The sequence below is a fragment of the Lissotriton vulgaris genome, chromosome 3_1 (assembly GCF_964263255.1).
Source record: "Lissotriton vulgaris chromosome 3_1, aLisVul1.2, whole genome shotgun sequence".
Taxonomy (NCBI): Eukaryota; Metazoa; Chordata; class Amphibia; order Caudata; family Salamandridae; genus Lissotriton; species Lissotriton vulgaris.
In genome coordinates this window covers 2,105,744,778-2,105,763,667 of record NC_141689.1, presented here as the reverse complement: position 1 = coordinate 2,105,763,667, position 18,890 = coordinate 2,105,744,778, and the positions used below count along the sequence as shown (strand labels likewise).

Sequence of the window (18,890 nt, the reverse complement as noted above, 5' to 3'; positions counted from 1 at the left end):
GAGACCTCAAGGGACCGACGATCGCCAAGACTGCACGACATCTTTACTGCAAGCCCACCGTGTCCTCCACTGGTGAGTGCTTTGGGGTCCGAGAAGCCCCGACCCTGCGCAGCTCCAGCACCCAAGATCAGCCCCCCTGCATCTCCACGATCTGCGTGGGGCCCTTCTGCTGTTTGCTGTGCACCGCGTTGTTTGGCTACTAGCCGGCTGGCTTGTGGCCCTCTGAACGACGCCCAACGACTTCACGACTGCTGGTCTGGCTGCTCCAGGCTGGCCTTTGCTTCCTTCTTCAAGAGAGGCACCCCGGACCCTCCTGGTCCACTCCAGACGCCATTTTAGGTCCACCGCGTGGGCTTGAATTTGCCAAGGCTTTGTTGCCCAATCCTGGGTCCAGCGACGCCGACAGCTTCTATCTTCGTGGGACAGCTCGATCCTCCATCCTGGTCGCCGACAACGCCTCCTGGTCCGTGAGATCTTCGAGTCAAGCGTCACCCACTCACCTAGTCGAGGTGGCTACCATCCGGTGCCCTCCTGGTGCCCACTGACTACTGGCTAGTAGTCTCGAACTTGGTCCCCTCTGCTTTCAGGTGTCATCTATCTTCAAGATCCAGGCTTGGATCCGACTGAACTTTCTTCACTGGTCACCGGCCAGCATCTTTTCTTCCGGCTCCTGGTCCGTCTACGAGGATTCCCGACGTCTTTTCAGACCTATGCAGCTGCAGCCCCTGGGCTAGGTAACTTCGGCATTTCGGTGCCCCAGCATAGCCTCACTATCCAAGGGTCAGAATCTACTTTCGTTTTCTCCCTACCAGGTCGGGTTCGCCCGAGAACACTAACTTTCTAATTCCTAGCTACCATAGACTTTTGTCCCGCATCTCGCGTGAGAGTGCACACACTGCACCCGAGTCCCCTAGGCCTCCTAGACATAATCTAACGATTCCCTAGTCAAGTCCTAGCGATTCCAAAAGCTATTAGTACTGTACTTACCTGCTAGGAATTTCGCATTCCACTTTCAGAGTATATGGTTTTCCGTGCCCCTCGGGCATTTGTATATACTGTGCTAACTTAAGTATTTTTGTAAGAGTTTTGGTTTGTGCTTAGTACCCTGTCCTCATAAAGAGTACAGGGCTGTTGTGATCTTTAAATAAATAACTGTTTATTTTCATAACACTTGTGTGGTGTCCTTTCACTTGGTATTCAAGGGGTATATGTGTGGTAAACAGCTGGCTTAACGCGCCCTCTCGAGTCTTTAGCCTTAGACTGCTCGTATCCACGCTACTAGGATAGCTGGTCTATAAGGTTGACTTACAACCAATCATCAATAAGGGTTGCTGGACTGATACATAGTGTTCACTAGAATAGTGAGCACTGCATATCAGGCCACCTTCTCACAATACTGACAAATGTAATGGCACCGAAATAAGGGACCTATTAAAGAACCCCTGATCATTTTTTTTGTGAAATCAAAAGGAGACCCTGTTTCTCACTAAATGCTTGGATAGGAACATCATTGGATACAGGATGTATGCACATGAAATCTCAGTTTACAGAAGGTGAGGACCTCTTTCCATGAAGCCCTGTGCATAAAGTGAAATTTAATTTACCTATGAAAATTGCATGCAGCAACAGATGCAGGTATCCTCCCCATTCTACCTTCACACCATGGTCTATTATCAAGTCGGTCAGAAGAATCACTGCTATGTTGCACCTGAAAAGAAGCAAAAACCAGTATTACATTTTTAAAGACTTAACACCAACATTTTACTATTGTCAGTCCTCATTTGGAGACATCAAGTTCAGAGGATAATGGGCCCCAACCATGGTGGTTGAAGTGATTTGCCTCTGGTATACTGAGGTCTGTTTTACTACTGCTCTACAAAGTCGGCCAAGTACAACCCTTTCTGCATTCAACTTTAAGGGTCGCAAGGACAAGCAGCACCAGGCTTCTCAGGGAGGTTGAGTGGGGAGCACAGGCTCAGAACTTAACAAATAAGAGACAATATCAGTTAAAATTACCAGGCCACTGCTCATCTTTGAGGAACAGTATTTTTTATTCACAGCAGTACTAAAAACTACACAATTCAATCCAGTATACAGGGTAGTGATCCTGGTCATGATTCTCCCTTCTGGCGCAACATTCATTGATTGTCATGCTATGTCCCATTCAAGTGACTTGACAAGCTTGATCACCTGAACGTATAAAAAAAAAGTGATGGGAGGGGTGTGGGTAAGATGGCGACCCAGGAGGACGTCGATCCCTGAGCCTCCTCGTACTGAATCCCCATTCCCGGCCAAATTCTGCATAAACACCCCCACCAGAGCCCCATGGTGGTAGGGGGTTGAGCTGTTACAGGGAGCCTGCATCTGCGTGTGGTCCCGGTGCTCGAACACCGCACAGTCTATATTTGTATTGGTGCACAACAGACAAAAATCAAATCCTCGGACCGATACCGGCGGCCTATACACTCAACCACCCACACTGGGGTGGGGCGGGAATCGCTTTCTAAAGCCCAGTATAGGGAAAAATACCTTATATATACAATGAGTCCACTCGGATAAGGGTAGTGGGAAACAGGCGTGGCTTAAAGCACACGTTCTTTCTGAGGGCCCGGTGGTGTGATTAACGCTGCAGCGAGCACTGTTTGTCCGTGTCGCTGTGCTATCCAAGAATTCAGAAAGAACGTGTGATTTAAGCCACGCCTGTTTCCCACTACCCTTATCCGAGTAGACTCATTGTGTGTGTGTGTGTGTGTGTGTGTGTATATATATATATATATATATATATATATATTTATATGTGCGATTCCCGCACCACCCCCGTGTGGGTGGTTGCGTGTACTAGCTGCCGGTATCGGTCCGAGGATATGCCAGGACCCAGAAGAATAGAGTAACCATGTCCTGATGAAGCTTATATCATCTGGCTGAAACGCGACCGCGACTGCGTCAACACCTTTTGCTTCGAATGGAGTCCCCTGTTACAATTTAAGAAAAATTCTATTTTTGTCTGTTGTGCACCAATACAAATATAGACTGGGTTGATGTTCTAACCCCCTGGTGCTTTGCTTTTGGGACTACCACTTTGTTGTGCACTCCATTGTAAATTAAGAGGAGGCACTTACTTGAATTGGTGTATATATATTCTTACATATTTCTTGTGTTTAGGGTACAGATAAGCGTTTGTTGATATTGTAAATGTTGTGTATATTTGTATATGATGTATATGTGATTTGTATATAGACTGTTGGTTGTTGTGCCTCCCTTGATGTCTGCTCATATGTGTGTTGATGAATTAACATATATTTTCGTAATGTTAAACTTGTGATTCACAAGATAATTAATTGTTTCTTGTTTGAAAATTAAAATTGGATTGATCCCTTCGGTACACTTTGTTGCTACTTTCTCATCCTTGGATGTCTCCTGCTCAGGTACGGGAGGGTTAAGTGGGCAGAACCCCTAACCATTTTTTGCTAGTCACCTTTGCAGGGAGGCAAGGGCCAGTCTGGAGCAACCAGACCAGCGAGGTGATTCAAAAGTATTGTCGTCACAGAGGCTACTAGCCAACGGGCCAGCAACCGGACAACGCGTCGAGCAGAACACAAGCAGAAGAGCCCCACGCAAAACTCGTGGAGTGTGGAGGGCTGATCTTCGGTGCAGGTGGAGCTCGGGGTTTCTCAGTCCCCAGTGTACAGCTTCAAGGATGCCTCAGGAGCTGCATGGGTAGCAAATTGCAGGCTTTTCAAGGTGTCCGGTCCCACGTGTCTCTTCGCCTCCACAGATCTCAGCTATGCTGCAGACGTGAAGAGAGGGTCAGAGAGGTCTGGAAGTCTGGGTCTTGTCAGGCTCTGTGCTCGGGTTCCGGCAGGAACGGGGACAAAGCAAGCCGTTGATTAGCTGGATGGTGCCTGGTTGCCCAGGGTGGTCACTCCTTGGCCACAAGGGAGATTCTTCAGCAGAACGTCGAAGGTCCAGAGTTATGTGTCAAGTTTCAGTCAGGATCTAATCTAAAGTCTAAGGACACAGCTCCTACGTTTATACAACTAATAGGGGCTGGATTAGTTTCTAGTTCCCTCCTATGGGTTGGACCAGGAAGGGGGGTGGTTACACCCCCTATCCTTTGTTAAGTTTCGCGCCAGAGCTGAGGCTGGAGTGCCCCAGCAACCGGTTTGAAATGGGGTACATGAAGCACCCAGTGTGCTTCGGGCAGTATCTCAATCTATTCAGCCCACCCTGTCCCAATACACATCCTCCTGTCTGGGGTGGTGCTCGCACCTCCCAAAGCAGGAAACCTATTGTCCAAACCTCCATGACTGGAACGACTCCCAGCAGCAGGAGGTCAGACTTGTGTCAGTGGCAGCAGCGTCCATTTTGTGACGCTGGGGCTCTGGTTAACTTTAACCGGGATCATTGGACTTAACAGGTCTTCTCCCTCTAGAGGGTGGAATGCTACCCCCGTCGCCAGAATTGGCGAGGGGGTAGAATTCCAAAGCATATGACACCTTACACGACATGTTTGGATAAAGCCAAACCAAAGTTAGCATTAACCACAAGGGTTATAATGCACTTAAGAGTATATAGTATGGCCATATCATAGAGCAGCTATAAGGACATGGTTCCCAAAGCTGCAGACAGGCTCAGCTCATGCTAGAGCACCATCTCACACATAACCAAACACTCTGCCTCCAGGATTGTTAAGGCCTGCCATAGGAGTGACTTATAGGTTACTGTGTGTCTATATAAAGTAGGTATAGAAATACTACACCTAAGCCAGGGGTGATTACACGACCTTGCCCCAGCTGAGTGATCAGCCAGTTGTGTCTATTTGAGCGGCCAGCCAGGGTGGCATAATACATGCTGCAGCCCCTGGTAGGCTATGGTTACACCTATGCCCTGAGTACCTAGGGTACACTTCTATAGGGGCCGACAAGGTGAACCAATTCCCAATTGTGGATGTACCTAGATTTCATGGTGTAAATTTAGAGAGAGTGTATCTGTGCTCTGGTTCTGAATAGCAGGCCCACAGCCATATTTAAGTCGAAAACCAGTAAAGCAAAGCAAAAAGTGGGGGTGACCATAGGAAGCAGACCCTACTCTCCTACAGCGACCTCCCCCCCTCGCGCAAATCTAGTAATGTAATGTAAATGTAATGTAATGTAAATGCCAATTTGTATCGCGCAACAATCGCTCCAAGGAGCATCTAGGCGCCCGAGTGAGGACCACCAGATGTTAGGTAGTCTCTATGCTTACTTGACCAAAACCAAGATTACACGAGGCTTCTGGCAGTTGTGTCTTGGAGATTAAAGATCCAGGTTTTTAGATGTTTGCGGAAGTCTGTTTCCTTGTCCAATATTCTCAGATGTGGGGGGAGAGTGTTCCATGCTTTTGCACCCAATACCGCCAGGGACTTGCCCCCTCGGGCTTTAAGTCTGAAACCCGGGACGCTAAGCAGTTTGGCAGTTGAGGAACGTAGTGCTCTAGTTGGACAGTATCTGCTAAATTTTTTCCTTAGATATAATGGGCCTAGATTATGAACAGCTCTAAAGGTAATTAGAAGTACTTTAAACAAGACCCTTTTTGTTATGGGCAACCAATGTAGTGCATTGAGGGCTTTGGTTGCTGATGATCTTTTCGGCCATTTCAGAACCAACCTTGCTGCTGCATGTAGTGATTAGCTGGCCTCGTGATGGTGTTCAACTAAGGCCTGGACATTATTTAAGCCTGTGATTCACTCCCACATAAAGGGCCTGCATAATAAGCACTGAGGCCTCCGAGGTCACAACCAGACAACAGGGGGTGAAAACCGGAGGGAGACAAGAGTCCTAGAGAGCCGGCGGCCAGCACTGAGGAACAGGCAGGAGAGGGTGCCTTTCAGATAGGGGCCTGTGTGGGTGACAGAGCAACAGCACCACGAAGGACCTACAGGTGGAGCCAGGTGACTGAGAGGACCGCTTCCTCCCCCCGCGTCGTCAACTCACAGGTGGCATCTCCCGCTCTGCACACTAACCGCGCACGGCCTAGGCATGGAGGACAGACCCTAGAGACCCAAGTACCCAAAGGGGGAACAGAATCGGCGAATGGCTACGGAGCATGGACAGCACAGAAAAAAGGGAGAGCGCACGCTCATCGACATGCTCCTAAAGGGTCCCCCCCAAGGGAGATAGGGGTTCCCCCTCTCCAGCGGCATCGAAGCAACACACAGAACTGGGAGATGGAGAGGTACCCATCACCAAATCATTCCTCGAAACCTTGTTCAACTCCCTGCGGGAGGACTTCCATCCGTTGAAGCAGGAAGTGGCTGGGGAAATCCGAGAGATACGTCGCGAGGTGGACGGTTTAGGTGAGAGGGTAGCGGCCGTTGAAGAGTCGGAAAAGACCAGGAGTGAGGAAGTGGAACAACTCCAGCAAGAACTTCTCCGCCTCCGAGACCAACAAGTCTATTTACAAGCGCACGCAGAGGATCTTGAAAACAGGTCTCGACGCAACAACATTCGGGTCAGAGGCGTCCCATCTAAAGCAGAAGGAGCGAACGTCACCGGATACCTGCAGGGCATGTTTCGAGAGATCTTGGGGGTGCCTGCAGACTTTGACATTCGTATAGACAGAGCAAACGGATTAGGACTGGCGCGGTGCTCGCCTGCGCCGCCTCCTGGCATCCTGGACTGCTTACCAGATTTTCAATTTAAAGAGAGAATCCTCTGTGACGCGCGTCAAACAACCTTTCCAATACCAAGGTCACCCTGTGGCAATATTTCAAGACCTTTCAGCCATCACGCTTCAAAAATGGAAAGCATTCAAAGTCGCCACGACGTTCCAGCAGGATAAAGGTGTCCCCTACTCTTGGGGTCACCCCTTCCGATTGATTTTCAAATGGAACGGAACCTTGCATCAACTGAGATCCCTCCAGGACACCGGCACCCTGCGAGGTATTGAGCATGACGAGAGGTCTACCTCACCAGGACCATCCCAGCAATCCTCACAGGGAGGGTGGCAAAGAGTCGGCCACAGCAGGTCGCCCAAAGCGGAACTGAAATCAGACCCAGCCACCATAGCACACAGGTGGGTGGGGGGGTTTGGGATGGCGGGAGGGAACCAGTGTCCCGACAGGGTCAGGGGCCCTTGGGAGACACCCAGCGGGGGCGGTTTCCGATAGAATCCGCTGTTACTACACTCTACCAGCGAGATGACAGGGGCTACACTACACGTTATCACCCTGAATGTGAAGGGGCTCAACAAACCCATTAAAAGTAGGGCGGTCCTATCATATCTAGACAACTCGGGTGCCGCAATATGCTTACTTCAGGAAACGCACCTCCACACCAATGACTGGCACAGGATGAGGTCCCGCGCATTCCCTCAGCAATTCTTCTCCTCCACCGCCGTCAAAAAAGCGGGAGTGGCGATCTTGTTTGCCAAACACAACACATGACAGCCATCTAAGGGCCCTGAAAGCGGTAGTGAGAGGAGAATTAATAGCCATTTCAGCTGCGGAAACCAAAGAACGAAAAGACAAACGAGAATCACTAACCGCAAAAGTGACCGAACTAGAGAGGGTATACAGTCGAACAGGGGTTCCTAGAATGTTTAAACAGCTGAAATTTGCTAGAGCTCAGCTGGCAGGTCTAGATATGGATAGGGCAGAATACGCAGCAATTGGGCTTCGTCACACGTACTATGTGGGTGGGGACAAAACGGGACGACTCTTAGCAAACGCGCTTCGAGCCAAAGTCCAACGATCCAAAATCACGACCCTACACGACATGCACGGGGAGAAGATACACGATGAGGCACAGATAGCGGAGGCTTTCAGAGAATACTATGCATCCCTCTACAGTGCAGATCCCCTACTTGACAATAATGCAGAAGCTTACTTGCAAGGCGCAGCCACCACCGCCCTCAAAGCGGAGGGTGCAACCTCGTTGGATGCACCTATCAGAATTTCAGAGGTGATTAGTGCAATATCCCGCCTCAAGCTCCTGAAATCACCCGGCCCGGATGGCTTCTCCTAAGGTTTTTACACAGTTTTTTGTCCATTAGTCGCGCCAATACTTACCAAACTTTTTAATTCATTCCAAGGTCCCGGCTCCATCCCTCCTGACATGCTGGAGGCTAATATAGTGCTACCTAAAACAGGCAAAGATATCACCCATTGTGCTGCCTACAGGCCAATTTCCCTACTTAATCCCGACCTCAAACTCTTCACAGGAGTGCTCGCCTCAAGGCTTGGACCACAGCTTCCGGGTATTATAGAAGTGGACCAATCAGTTCTCATCCCAGGTTGGCAATGCAGCGATAATACCAAACTTATTCTCAAACTTAATAGATAAATCCCACTACGTACAGTCCAAATCCGTGCTCCTGTCCAAAGACGCTGAGAAAGCGTTCGACAGAGTGGACTGGGGCTTTCTAGAGAAGAATTTGGTGCACTTTGGCATTGGGGAACGCTTCAGAGCGGGGGTTGCAGGCTGCTACCATCGGCAGCAGGCAAGGAACCAAATCAACGGGTTGGGCTCAAACCCATTCCAAATCCAACGCGGCACTAGACAAGGGTGTCCACTCTCGTCCCTCCTATTCTCACTCTATGTAGAACGCTAGTGCAGAGGGTGCGAGACAACCAGAACATCCGTGGCACCACTTTTGGAGGGGAGCCACACCCAATTAGCCTCTATGCAGACGATATCTTGGCTGTGCTCGACAACCCCGCGCTGTCAGTGCCAGCCTTCTTAGACGAGGTGGAGGCTTTCGGACGGGTGTCGGGCCTCAAGATGAACAAGGGGAAGTCGATGATACTACCACTCGACAGTAATTCCCACGCCATAAATGAGTGGCCTTGCATAATGGGGGACTATTAGTCCAAACGCACCTCCTATACTTTGGTATCGTCCTTACCCCATCTACTGAGCAGACGGTCGCCCTGAATTACTCTAAGGTCACTTCGCAGGTCCAAGGGGATCTCAGAAGATGGCAGAAGGAATATGCTACTTACCAGTATGCATCTGTTCTTGGCATGTAGGGCTGCTGACATTCATATCTGTGCATAGATCGCCGCCTAGTGTTGGGTCCGGATGATTGCACATTGTTTTCCTGGAAGAGTCTTCGAAGTATCACGAGATAGGTGGCTCCTCCCCCGGACTACAGTGCGCATGGGCATCCTCTCCATCCTCAGATTGTTTTTTGCCATTGTGGCAGGCATGGAGTATGATACAGGAAGTGATGTCCATGCTATAGAATAATTGTGAGTGCTACAGCTGCGACAGGCACCGGGGAGGAGGGAGGGCGATATGAATGTCAGCAGCCCTACATGCCAAGAACAGATGCATACTGATAAGTAGCATATTCCGTTCGAGGCATGTGGGCTGCTGAATTCATATCTGTGCATAGAATGTATAGCAGTCTCCCTCTTAGCGGTGTTGCCAGTGCCAGCTGCAGCAGCCTGAAAAAGAGTCTTGAGTACAGCCTGTCCTACAGCTGCCTGCTGTTTGGAGTGTACAACTACGCAGTAATGTTTGGTAAATGTATGTATGGTAGTCCATGTGGCTGCTCTACATATGTCTTCTAGATGAATATTTCCTAGGAAAGCCATGGATGCCCCTAACTTGCGTGTGGAATGCGTCCTTGGGGGAACTGTTAATGTGCGTTTAGCTTTGAGATAACAAATTTGTATGCACTAAACAATCCATCTGGCTATACCTGATTTTGAAATGGGGTTGCCTTTGTGTTGTGGTGAAAAGGCAACAAACAGTTGCTTAGTTTTTCTGAAAGGTTTTGTTCTTTCTGTATAGTACAGAAGAGCTCTCTTAACATCCAAGGTATGTAGAGCTCTTTCTGCCACCGAATCTGGATTTGGGAAGAACACTGGCAGTTCGATAGTCTGATTGATGTGAAACTGGGAGACCACCTTCGGCATAAATTTAGGGTTTGCACGCAGCACTACCCTATTTGCATGAATTTGTATGAATGGCTCCTGAATAGTTAGGGCTTGTAGCTCACTAACTCTCCTAAGTGATGTAATCGCCACTAAGAAAGCCACTTTCCACGTTAGGACTTGAATCTCACACGAGTGTAGAGGTTCGAAAGGTGGGCCCATCAGTCTGGTTAGAACCACGTTGAGGTTCCAGAAAGGTGAAGGTGGGTGTCTAGGAGGAATCACTCGTTTGAGTCCTTCCATAAAAGCTTTAATAGCAGGTACTCTGAAGAGTGAAAGGTGTTGCCTGTTCTGAAGATAAGCTGCCACCGCAGCCAAATGTATGCGTATGGAACTGTAGGCTAGATTGCATCTATGTAAATGTAACAGGTAACATATGATGTTTTGAGTGGATGCATCTAGTGGATTTATGTAGTTATTGGTACAATAGATGACAAATCGTTTCCACTTTGCCGCATAGCATGCTCTGGTTGTAGGTCTTCTTGCCTCTTTGATAATATCCATACAGTCAGGAGGCAAGTTCAGGTAACCGAACTCTGACCTCAGAAGCCAGATCGCAAGGTTCAACTGTTGCGGATCTGGGTGCTGAATGTCTCCATGGCTCTGCGTTAAAAGACTGTGTGTTAGTCGCAGCCGCTGATGAGGCCCCACGGAAAGTTCTAGGAACGTGGTGTACCATGGTTGCCTCGCCCACGTTATAGCAACTAGGATGAGTGTCATGGAGTGTTACCGCAGTTTGCGTGCCACTAGGGGTATGAGCGGGGCTGGGGGAAAAGCGTACGCAAACCTGCCTGACCAGTTCATCCATATCGCATTGCCCTGAGACTACGGATGTGGAAACCTGGCGGGGAAGTTTTGGCATTTTGCGTTTTCCCTTGTGGCGAACAGGTCTATCTCTGGGTGACCCCATTGCTGGAAGTACGGTTGCAGCACTGAGGGATGTATCTCCCACTCATGCATCTGGTGGCTGTGTCTGCTGAGCAGATCCGCCATCTGGTTGTCCCTGCCTGTGAGGTGTTCCGCCATGAGGAATAGGTTCCTTTGAATGGCCCACTTCCACATTCTTTGCGCTAGGTGTGACAACTGTGGAGAGTGTGCCCTCCCTGCTTCTGTATGTAGTACATGGCAGTCATGTTGTCCGTCCGGATCAACACGACTTTGTTGCACAAATGCACCTTGAACGCCTTCATTGCCATGAAGATTGCCATCAGTTCCAATAGGTTGATATGCATCTTCCTTTGCTGTGTCGTCCATAGTCCCTGCACTGTGTAATGGAGGACATGCGCTCCCCAGCCCAGGAGAGATGCGTCCGTCGTCAGGACTATTTGTGGCACAGGCTCTGGAACGGTCGTCCCATGCAAAGGTTTAGTGGGTTCCACTAATGCAGAGAGTGGTATGCGCGACCGGTCACCAACACTAGGTCTTTTAATTGTCCCTGAGCCTGGTTCCACTGCCGGCTAAGCACTCCTGCAGCGGACGCATATGTAGCCTCGCGTGAGGGACTATGAAGATGCAGGAGGCCATCATGCCTATCAACTGCATAAACACCCTTGCTGGGAGCGAGTGACAGGGACTGAATTTCTGAATCAGCAATTTAATGCTGTTGATTCTCGCCGAGTTTGGCTGTGCCCTTGCTACCACAGTGTCTATTGTTGCTCCCAGGTACTGTTGTAATTGGGCTGGTTGGAGATGGGACTTTGGGTAGTTCAATGAGAATCCGAGGCTGTGGAGGAGGTGAATAGTGCGAGACATGTGGCTGGCACATTGCTGGTCTGACTTTGCTTGGATGAGCTAGTCGTCTAGATATGGGTAAACGTGGACCTGGTTTCTTCGTAAGTGCACTGCTACTGTCGCTAGGCACTTGGTAAACACCCTGGGGGCCGTTGTCACCCTGAAAGGTAGTACCTTGAACTGGTAATGTTGATTTTGTATGGTAAACCGGAGATACTTCCTGTGTGCAGGATGTATTGGTATGTGGAAGTATGCGTCTTTTAGGTCTAGCGTTGCCAGGAAGTCTCCCTGAGTGAGCAATGGCAGAACCTGTTGTAAAGTGAGCATGTGAAAATGTTCTGACAAGATGTATTGGTTTAGGGGCCTGAGGTCCAGTATTGGTCTGAGAGACCCGTCCTTTTTGGGTATTAAGAAGTACAGCGAGTATACCCCTGTGCCTTGTTTTTGTATGGGGACGAGTTCTATGTCCCCCTTTTGCAGCATGCTGATAACTTCTTGCTGCAATAAGGCGATGTGCTCTGCGGACATAGGACGGTGTCTGGGGGGTATGTTGGGTGGAGTGGAAGTGAGCTCTAGACAATAGCCGTACTGAATAAGCCGTCTCACTCACCTGTCTGTGGTAATGCTCTCACAGACTGGCAGGAACTGTTGTAATCTCCCCCCGACCGGTGTTACATGGTCCGGGGGCAGTGACAAGACGTCACTGTTTATTATTGGCGGAGGATCTGGTGTTGTTGTTCCCTCGTCCTCTGCCTTTGCTACTGTTTCCACGGTATCCACCTCTATTGTTTTTATTATAGGTGGTCTGCGTGCTCCCTTTATTGTATGGACCTTGTTGTGATGCCTGGCCTCGGGTGGCTCCTCTGTTACTGGAGCGACGAAAGGAACCTCCCCTGAACTGTTGGGACTGCAAGGCACCCATAGACTTGGCTGTTTGTTTCTTTTTTAATCTTTTCTAAGATTGTGTCCACATCAGGACCAAATAAAAAGTAAGGGATTACCGGCTGATTTAGTAATGGGGTCTGAATTTCAGGTTTGAACCCAGAGATTCGCAGCCAAGCATGTCTCCTGAGCATGACACTTGTGTTAATGGCCCTGGCTGCAGTGTCCGCTGCGTCTAGCGCGCATTTGATGGATGCGTTTGTTATGAGCTTCCGTTCCTGGATTAGCATTTCTGCCCCTTCTTTGTAGGCCTCTGGCAAATGTTGAAGCAGTTACTCTAAAGTGTCATAATGCGCCTATCATACCTGGCTAATAGGGCCTGCGTATTGGAAATTCTCCAGATATTAGCTGCTTGAGCAGCCACCCGTTTCCCTGAAGCTTCCAATACTTTCAATTCCTTGTCTGGAGGAGGAGCATCACCCGTAGTTTGCGAGTTGGCTCACTTACGAGCATTTGAGACCACCAGAGAGTCCAATGGCAATTGTCCCTTAATATATGTAGGGTCCACAGGCGCTGGTCTGTATTTTCTTTCAATCCTGGGGTTTATAACCCTTGATCTAGTGGTTTCTTTGAAGATGTCCCCTGCGTGTTTAAAGACACATTTTAGCATTGGCAAAGGTTTAACAGATTTCTCCTAAGTGGAGAAAGTGTCGAACAGAAAGTCTTCCTCCACTGGGTCAGCGTGCATGTCCACATCATGATTTAATGCTGCCCTTTCAATCAAAGCGTTGAACGCAGCTGTATCTTCTGTTGGGGAAGTTTTAATAGGATAAGAAGGAGTATCCGGAATAGCCTGTGACTCCCCCCGGTCAGCATGGTCTGTCCAGGCTTGAGTCTGGTCATCCTGATCTGTGTCCACAGGGTAATGATATTGTTCCTCATCGTCATACCCCATATCCTCAGTAGAGGGCGTGGGAAAGTATGTGGAAGCGTCCTGTCCATGGTACCTTACAGTCTCAAAAAGGAGAGGGGACATTGAAGAATCCCTTTTCTTCTTGAGTGGGATCTTGTATGACTCCAGAGGATGTTCCGACCTTATTTTCCTTTGATAGATAGTAAGTCTACCAGATTCGGAGTCGATATGTAGCTTCGACTGGTCATCAAACAAGGGCTCCTGATACAAAACATCTTCTTCTAGAGGATGTGTCCGTTTTCCCAACGACACCGTCTTGGTCGTGTCGACCCTAGGCCTCGAAACGAGCGCTTTAGGGCACGCAGTCGGGGGCAGACCGAACTTTATTGGCGGCACAGTGTCTTTAGACAGACCGACCTTCTTCGGGGCCGGCCTCTATGGAGGCCCGACCGATTTCGCCTTTTCGCCAGTAAATTTATGTCCTTGCGTCGACTTCGGCGCTTGTGGCGTCGGAGGCTCGCTTGTTTGTTTCGGCTCGACGTGGTCTTTCGAGGCGCTCTTGGATATTGACTCAAGGCCTTTGACGAGCTGGGGCCTGTTGACTATATGCTTCGGATCGAGAAGCTTCCGAGACTCGAGTCCCTTGTTTGTGTCGCCGTCCATCGACGTTGACCTCGTCGGCTCGACATACTTGGATTTGATGGTGGACTTTATCGCACCGATCTTTGGTTCAACACTCTTCACTTTCGACCCCGCAGGGTCTTCGACCTCTCTTTTGTTTGTCGACTCCGATGGGTTGGAGCTCTTCGATCCGAAGACTGATTTTAGCAGTTTCGGTTCCGACTCGAGGGCTTTCGATTTGATAGATTCTTAGCCGGGCCTTGACGCGGGGCTATAGAATGTTCTTTAAGATCTTGGTTAAGGCCTTCTGGCGATGCCTCGACCTGAGCCCTTGGAAGTCTTTGAGTGTCTGTTTCGGGCCCTGTATCCATCGCTGGGCCTGGTACATCGTTTGAGTTGTCGTCAACGGCTCCGGTGGGGGATACGTCGTCCCTTACCTAGACGACATTTTCATCCTCAACGTTCTCCTCTTCGTCTTCATAATAGTTGGAGTCATGCTCCGAGCCAGGATCCGACTGTTGTTCTGGATCCTCAGTTTCGACGACCTCATCGTCTTCAGCGTCGAAGATATTCACCGGGTCGGGTGCTGGCTTCGACATAGTTTGCCTCGCTGCACGTCGGAGTCCAAGCGTCTTCTTTGACCTGAATCGAGCACAAGCTAGACAATTGTCCTCGTTGTGCTCCGGTGATAAGCACTTGTTGCACACCGGGTGTACATCGATGTGCGGGTATTTAGAGTTACAAAGGGCCATCGTTTGAACGGGCTCCGTTCCATCGACGATCGTCACCAGTGTTGAAAATGCCACGCGGCTCTCTTAGACGTCCTGCTTAAGAATAACTGGAAATTTTTTTTGCCACCGATCGAAACAATACCAACGCCCCAAAGGCCTTTTGGCCTTAAGAAAAGTTTCCGAACTTGAGCAAAGAAAAGTACATCCGAACCCAATGGCGAAAAAAAACAATCTGAGGATGGAGAGGATGCCCATGCGCACAGAAGTCCGGGGAAGGAGCCACCTATCTAGTGATACTTCGAAGACTCTTCCAGGACAACAATGTGCAATCGTCCGGACCCAACACTAGGCGGCGATCTATGCACAGATATGAATTCAGCAGCCCACATGCCTCAAACACAACCATTATCCCTACTGGGGCTTATCACAGCAGTAACAATGTTGGCACTCCCCAAACTATTATACATCTTTCAAACTACACCAGTGATGCCCCCTGCGGGAACGATCAACACTCTGCAGGAGGCGATACACCACTTTGTCTGGGCAGGGAAAAGACCGCAAATGCGTAAAAGCTTGGCCTTTCGAGGGCCGGACGAAGGTGGCCTGGGGATCCCTAACCTGCAGCAATATTTTCAGGCGGCACAACTGAGGTATCTAGTGGAATGGTACAGGCCTGAATCAGAGAAGAGATGGCTCTTCCAATTCAATTCAATTTATTAAAGTTTTGGAACTCCAATGAGGTCCGCTTAAAAATTACACACCAATTAATACATAAAGTGCAATAAAACCATGTGGTAATGCAGCGGAAACAAGATAGTAAAATGTTTCAAGATACAACAGTTTCAAGGGATAAAAAGTTTGGGATTTAGCAGCCAGTGATGAGGAAACAGGGCATTTCCAGAATTGTGCGGATAGCAATTATAAAGCAACCGAGACAACGTAAAGCACTTTTAAGGAGCAAAGTTTAGAATTAGCAGCAAACAACGAGAGAACAGAGCATTTCCTGAACTGTGCAAATAACAAGTAAAAGCAGCCTAATCATGTGCAAGTTTACAATTTGGGATAAAAAATTTAATAAGCACAGCCTATAAAATAAGGACCAAATAGTGCAAGATACATTCTTAATCAAGAGAGGATAATATGACTAAAAAGAAGATCAGCCGTTCAAAAATGAAATCCCACTTGGAAAATATTCAGTTAAAATATGTACATAAATTCCTTAAAGAAGTTAAACAATTTTGCACACACAGCTTCATTTTTGGGATTAAAAAGAAAGTTGCGAGCTGAGGCTACGTCCTTAACACCATTTTGTAAAAACATCGGCCTAAGCCAAAGACGACGGTGAAAGGCCAGTGCCGGCCAAACAAACACAACATGATCGAGGTTCTGGATACTCAGCTCACAGAAATTGCAATTTTTTCCATTTTTTTTAATTCTGGGACCAATATGCTGTTAAATCATTTAGAGGTAGGAGATTAAATCTAAATAGGGCAAACCAGCGTCTTATTCAATGGTCTAGGTTCCAGGTTAAATATTTCTGGGGCAGTTTCGGGGAAGCAGACGTTGCTATTATTTTTAATCTCTCCTTATTACATAGCACAATATCTCTATTAAAACTGATCCTCCCACTTGAATTTTTTAAGAAGGATTTAAATTCTGTTAGCGGGAGGGAAATCATAGATACTTCCTCAACACAAAAAATGTTTAAAGCCAAAGAAAAATCTCGACCTAAAGAGTATTTCCCCCCTATACCACCAAAAATTTCCTCACACATGAAACCACTTAGGGAATAAAATTCACTGTTTTTAACTGGTATCCCCAGCGTAAAACTCTGGAAATACCTTGAATATAAGTGCTTATTAGTCCGAATTCCAATCTAATAGCAGCTGAAGGAACTAGCGTATTAAAATGTTATGTTATGTTATGTTAAAATAAGTTTATATAGCGCACGGCTACTCTAAAAGAGTGTCCCGGCGCTTTCCACAGGCGGCTCAGTGTGTAATAACATAACAAGAAAAACAAATACAGGAAAGAGAAAAAGACCCACAAAAAGCAACTAGAAATTAAAAAGCCAAGTCTTCAGGCTCTTCCTAAATTGAAACAGATTAGGGATACTGCGTAACGCCAGTGGTAGAGAATTCCACAACTGGGGCGCCTTGAAGCTGAAGGAACGGCCCCCAGTGCAGGCCTTCCGCACACGTGGAACCACGGCAGTAAAAAGAGATTCGGACCGCAGTGAGCGGGCTGGGCGGTAGAAGGCCAACCTACGCCGCAGATACCCGGCCCCTGAGCCAAACAGGGCTTTGTGCATCAACGTAAGGGATTTAAACATGATCCGCTTACGGATAGGCAGCCAATGGAGCTTCTGCAGCAACCCAGAAGCTCGTGATCGCCTATGCAGGCCAAAGATGGCACGGGCAGCAGAGTTTTGTGCCACCTGTAGGCGCTGGACCAGGTAATCAGGGAGGCCAAGAAAGAGGGCATTGGCGTAATCGAGCCTGGACCCAATAAGCGCCTGCACGGAGAAACAGCGGCCCTCATCCTCCTAGACCTCTCCGCGGCATTCGACACGGTCTGCCACCGCACCCTAATACGGCGCCTCAGCAACATCGGAATCCAGGACAAGGCGCTGGAATGGATCATCTCCTTCCTCGACGGAAGAACACAGCGCGTCCGCCTACCACCGTACAAGTCAGAGGCCTCCAAAGTCATCTGCGGCGTCCCCCAAGGATCATCCCTGAGCCCCACCCTCTTCAACGTCTACATGAGCCCCCTCGCGGCCATCGTACGCAAACACCACCTCAGCATCATCTCCTACGCCGACGACACCCAGCTGATCCTCTCCCTGACCAACGACCCCGCCGCCGCCAGAGCCAACCTGCACGAAGGGATGAAAGAGGTAGCCGAGTGGATGACGACCAGCCGCCTGAAACTGAACTCGGACAAGACGGAGGTCCTCATCCTGGGCTCCTCACCCTCCGCCTGGGACGACTCCTGGTGGCCTCCCGCCCTGGGCACCGCACCCAAACCGACAGACCATGCACGAAACCTGGGCTTCATCCTGGACTCCTCCCTCTCCATGACCAGGCAAGTCAACAGCGTCTCCTCGGCGTGCTTCAACATCCTACGCATGCTACGGAAGATCTTCTGGTGGATCCCCACAGAGACCAGGAAGACCGTCACCCAGGCCCTCGTCACCAGCCGACTGGACTACGGCAACGCCCTCTACGCCGGGACCACCGCCAAGCTCCAGAAGAGACTCCAGCGGATCCAAAACGCCTCAGCCAGACTCATCCTCGACATCCCACGATCCAGCCACATCTCCGGACATCTGAGAGACCTTCACTGGCTCCCCATCAACAAGAGAATCACCTTCCGCCTCCTCACCCACGCACACAAAGCCCTACACGACCAAGGACCGAGCTACCTCAACAGCCGAGTCAACTTCTACGCTCCCAAACGCCACCTCCGATCAGCCAACCACGCCCTCGCCGCCGTCCCCCGCATCCGAAGAGCGACTACAGGAGGAAGGTCCTTCTCCTACCTGGCCGCCAAGACCTGGAACTCCCTCCCGTCCGACCTGCGCCTGACCCAAGACCACCTCTCCTTCAGGAAGAAGCTGAAGACCTGGCTGTTCGAGCAGTAGCGGCACCCCCCCCCCCAAGCGCCTTGAGACCCTACGGGTATGTAGCGCGCTTTACAAGTGTCACTGATTGATTGATTGATTGCACGGTAATCCGCCTGTGCTCCGCAGAAAGCAGTGGAAGAAACTTGCCGAGCATCTTCAAAATGCCGAAGCAGGTTCCGGCCAGACCAAGGACATGAGCTCTCAGTGACAGCTTATTGTCTAGTTTGACACCGAGATTTTTGGCAACCAAAGATGACTGTGCGGGAGGACTAATTTCAGACGGCCACCATTGCTGCCACTCAGGGTCGGTGACACAGCCGAAGAATAGGACCGCCGACTTACTAGAGTTGGCCTTCAGGTTGTTGTGCTGGAACCAGTCGAATACCATGCCCAAACAGCCCCGAATACTCTCTCAGTCAAATGGCTGATCTTTACCGCATGTGAAGAGGAGTTGCGTGTCATCAG

General features: G+C 49.4%; 1 protein-coding gene across 11 annotated transcripts in view; it reads right to left on the bottom strand.

The window, feature by feature from the left end:
• The window catches only part of FRYL (FRY like transcription coactivator), a 2,483,143-nt gene that overhangs the window by 864,703 nt on the left and 1,599,550 nt on the right, over window positions 1–18,890 (bottom strand). For all 11 annotated transcript variants that reach the window (XM_086962669.1, XM_086962670.1, XM_086962671.1 and 8 more), the window contains one exon: window positions 1,605–1,708. In XM_086962669.1, the coding sequence (XP_086818795.1) occupies window positions 1,605–1,708 (104 nt within the window). The remainder of the gene's footprint in view (window positions 1–1,604; window positions 1,709–18,890) is intronic.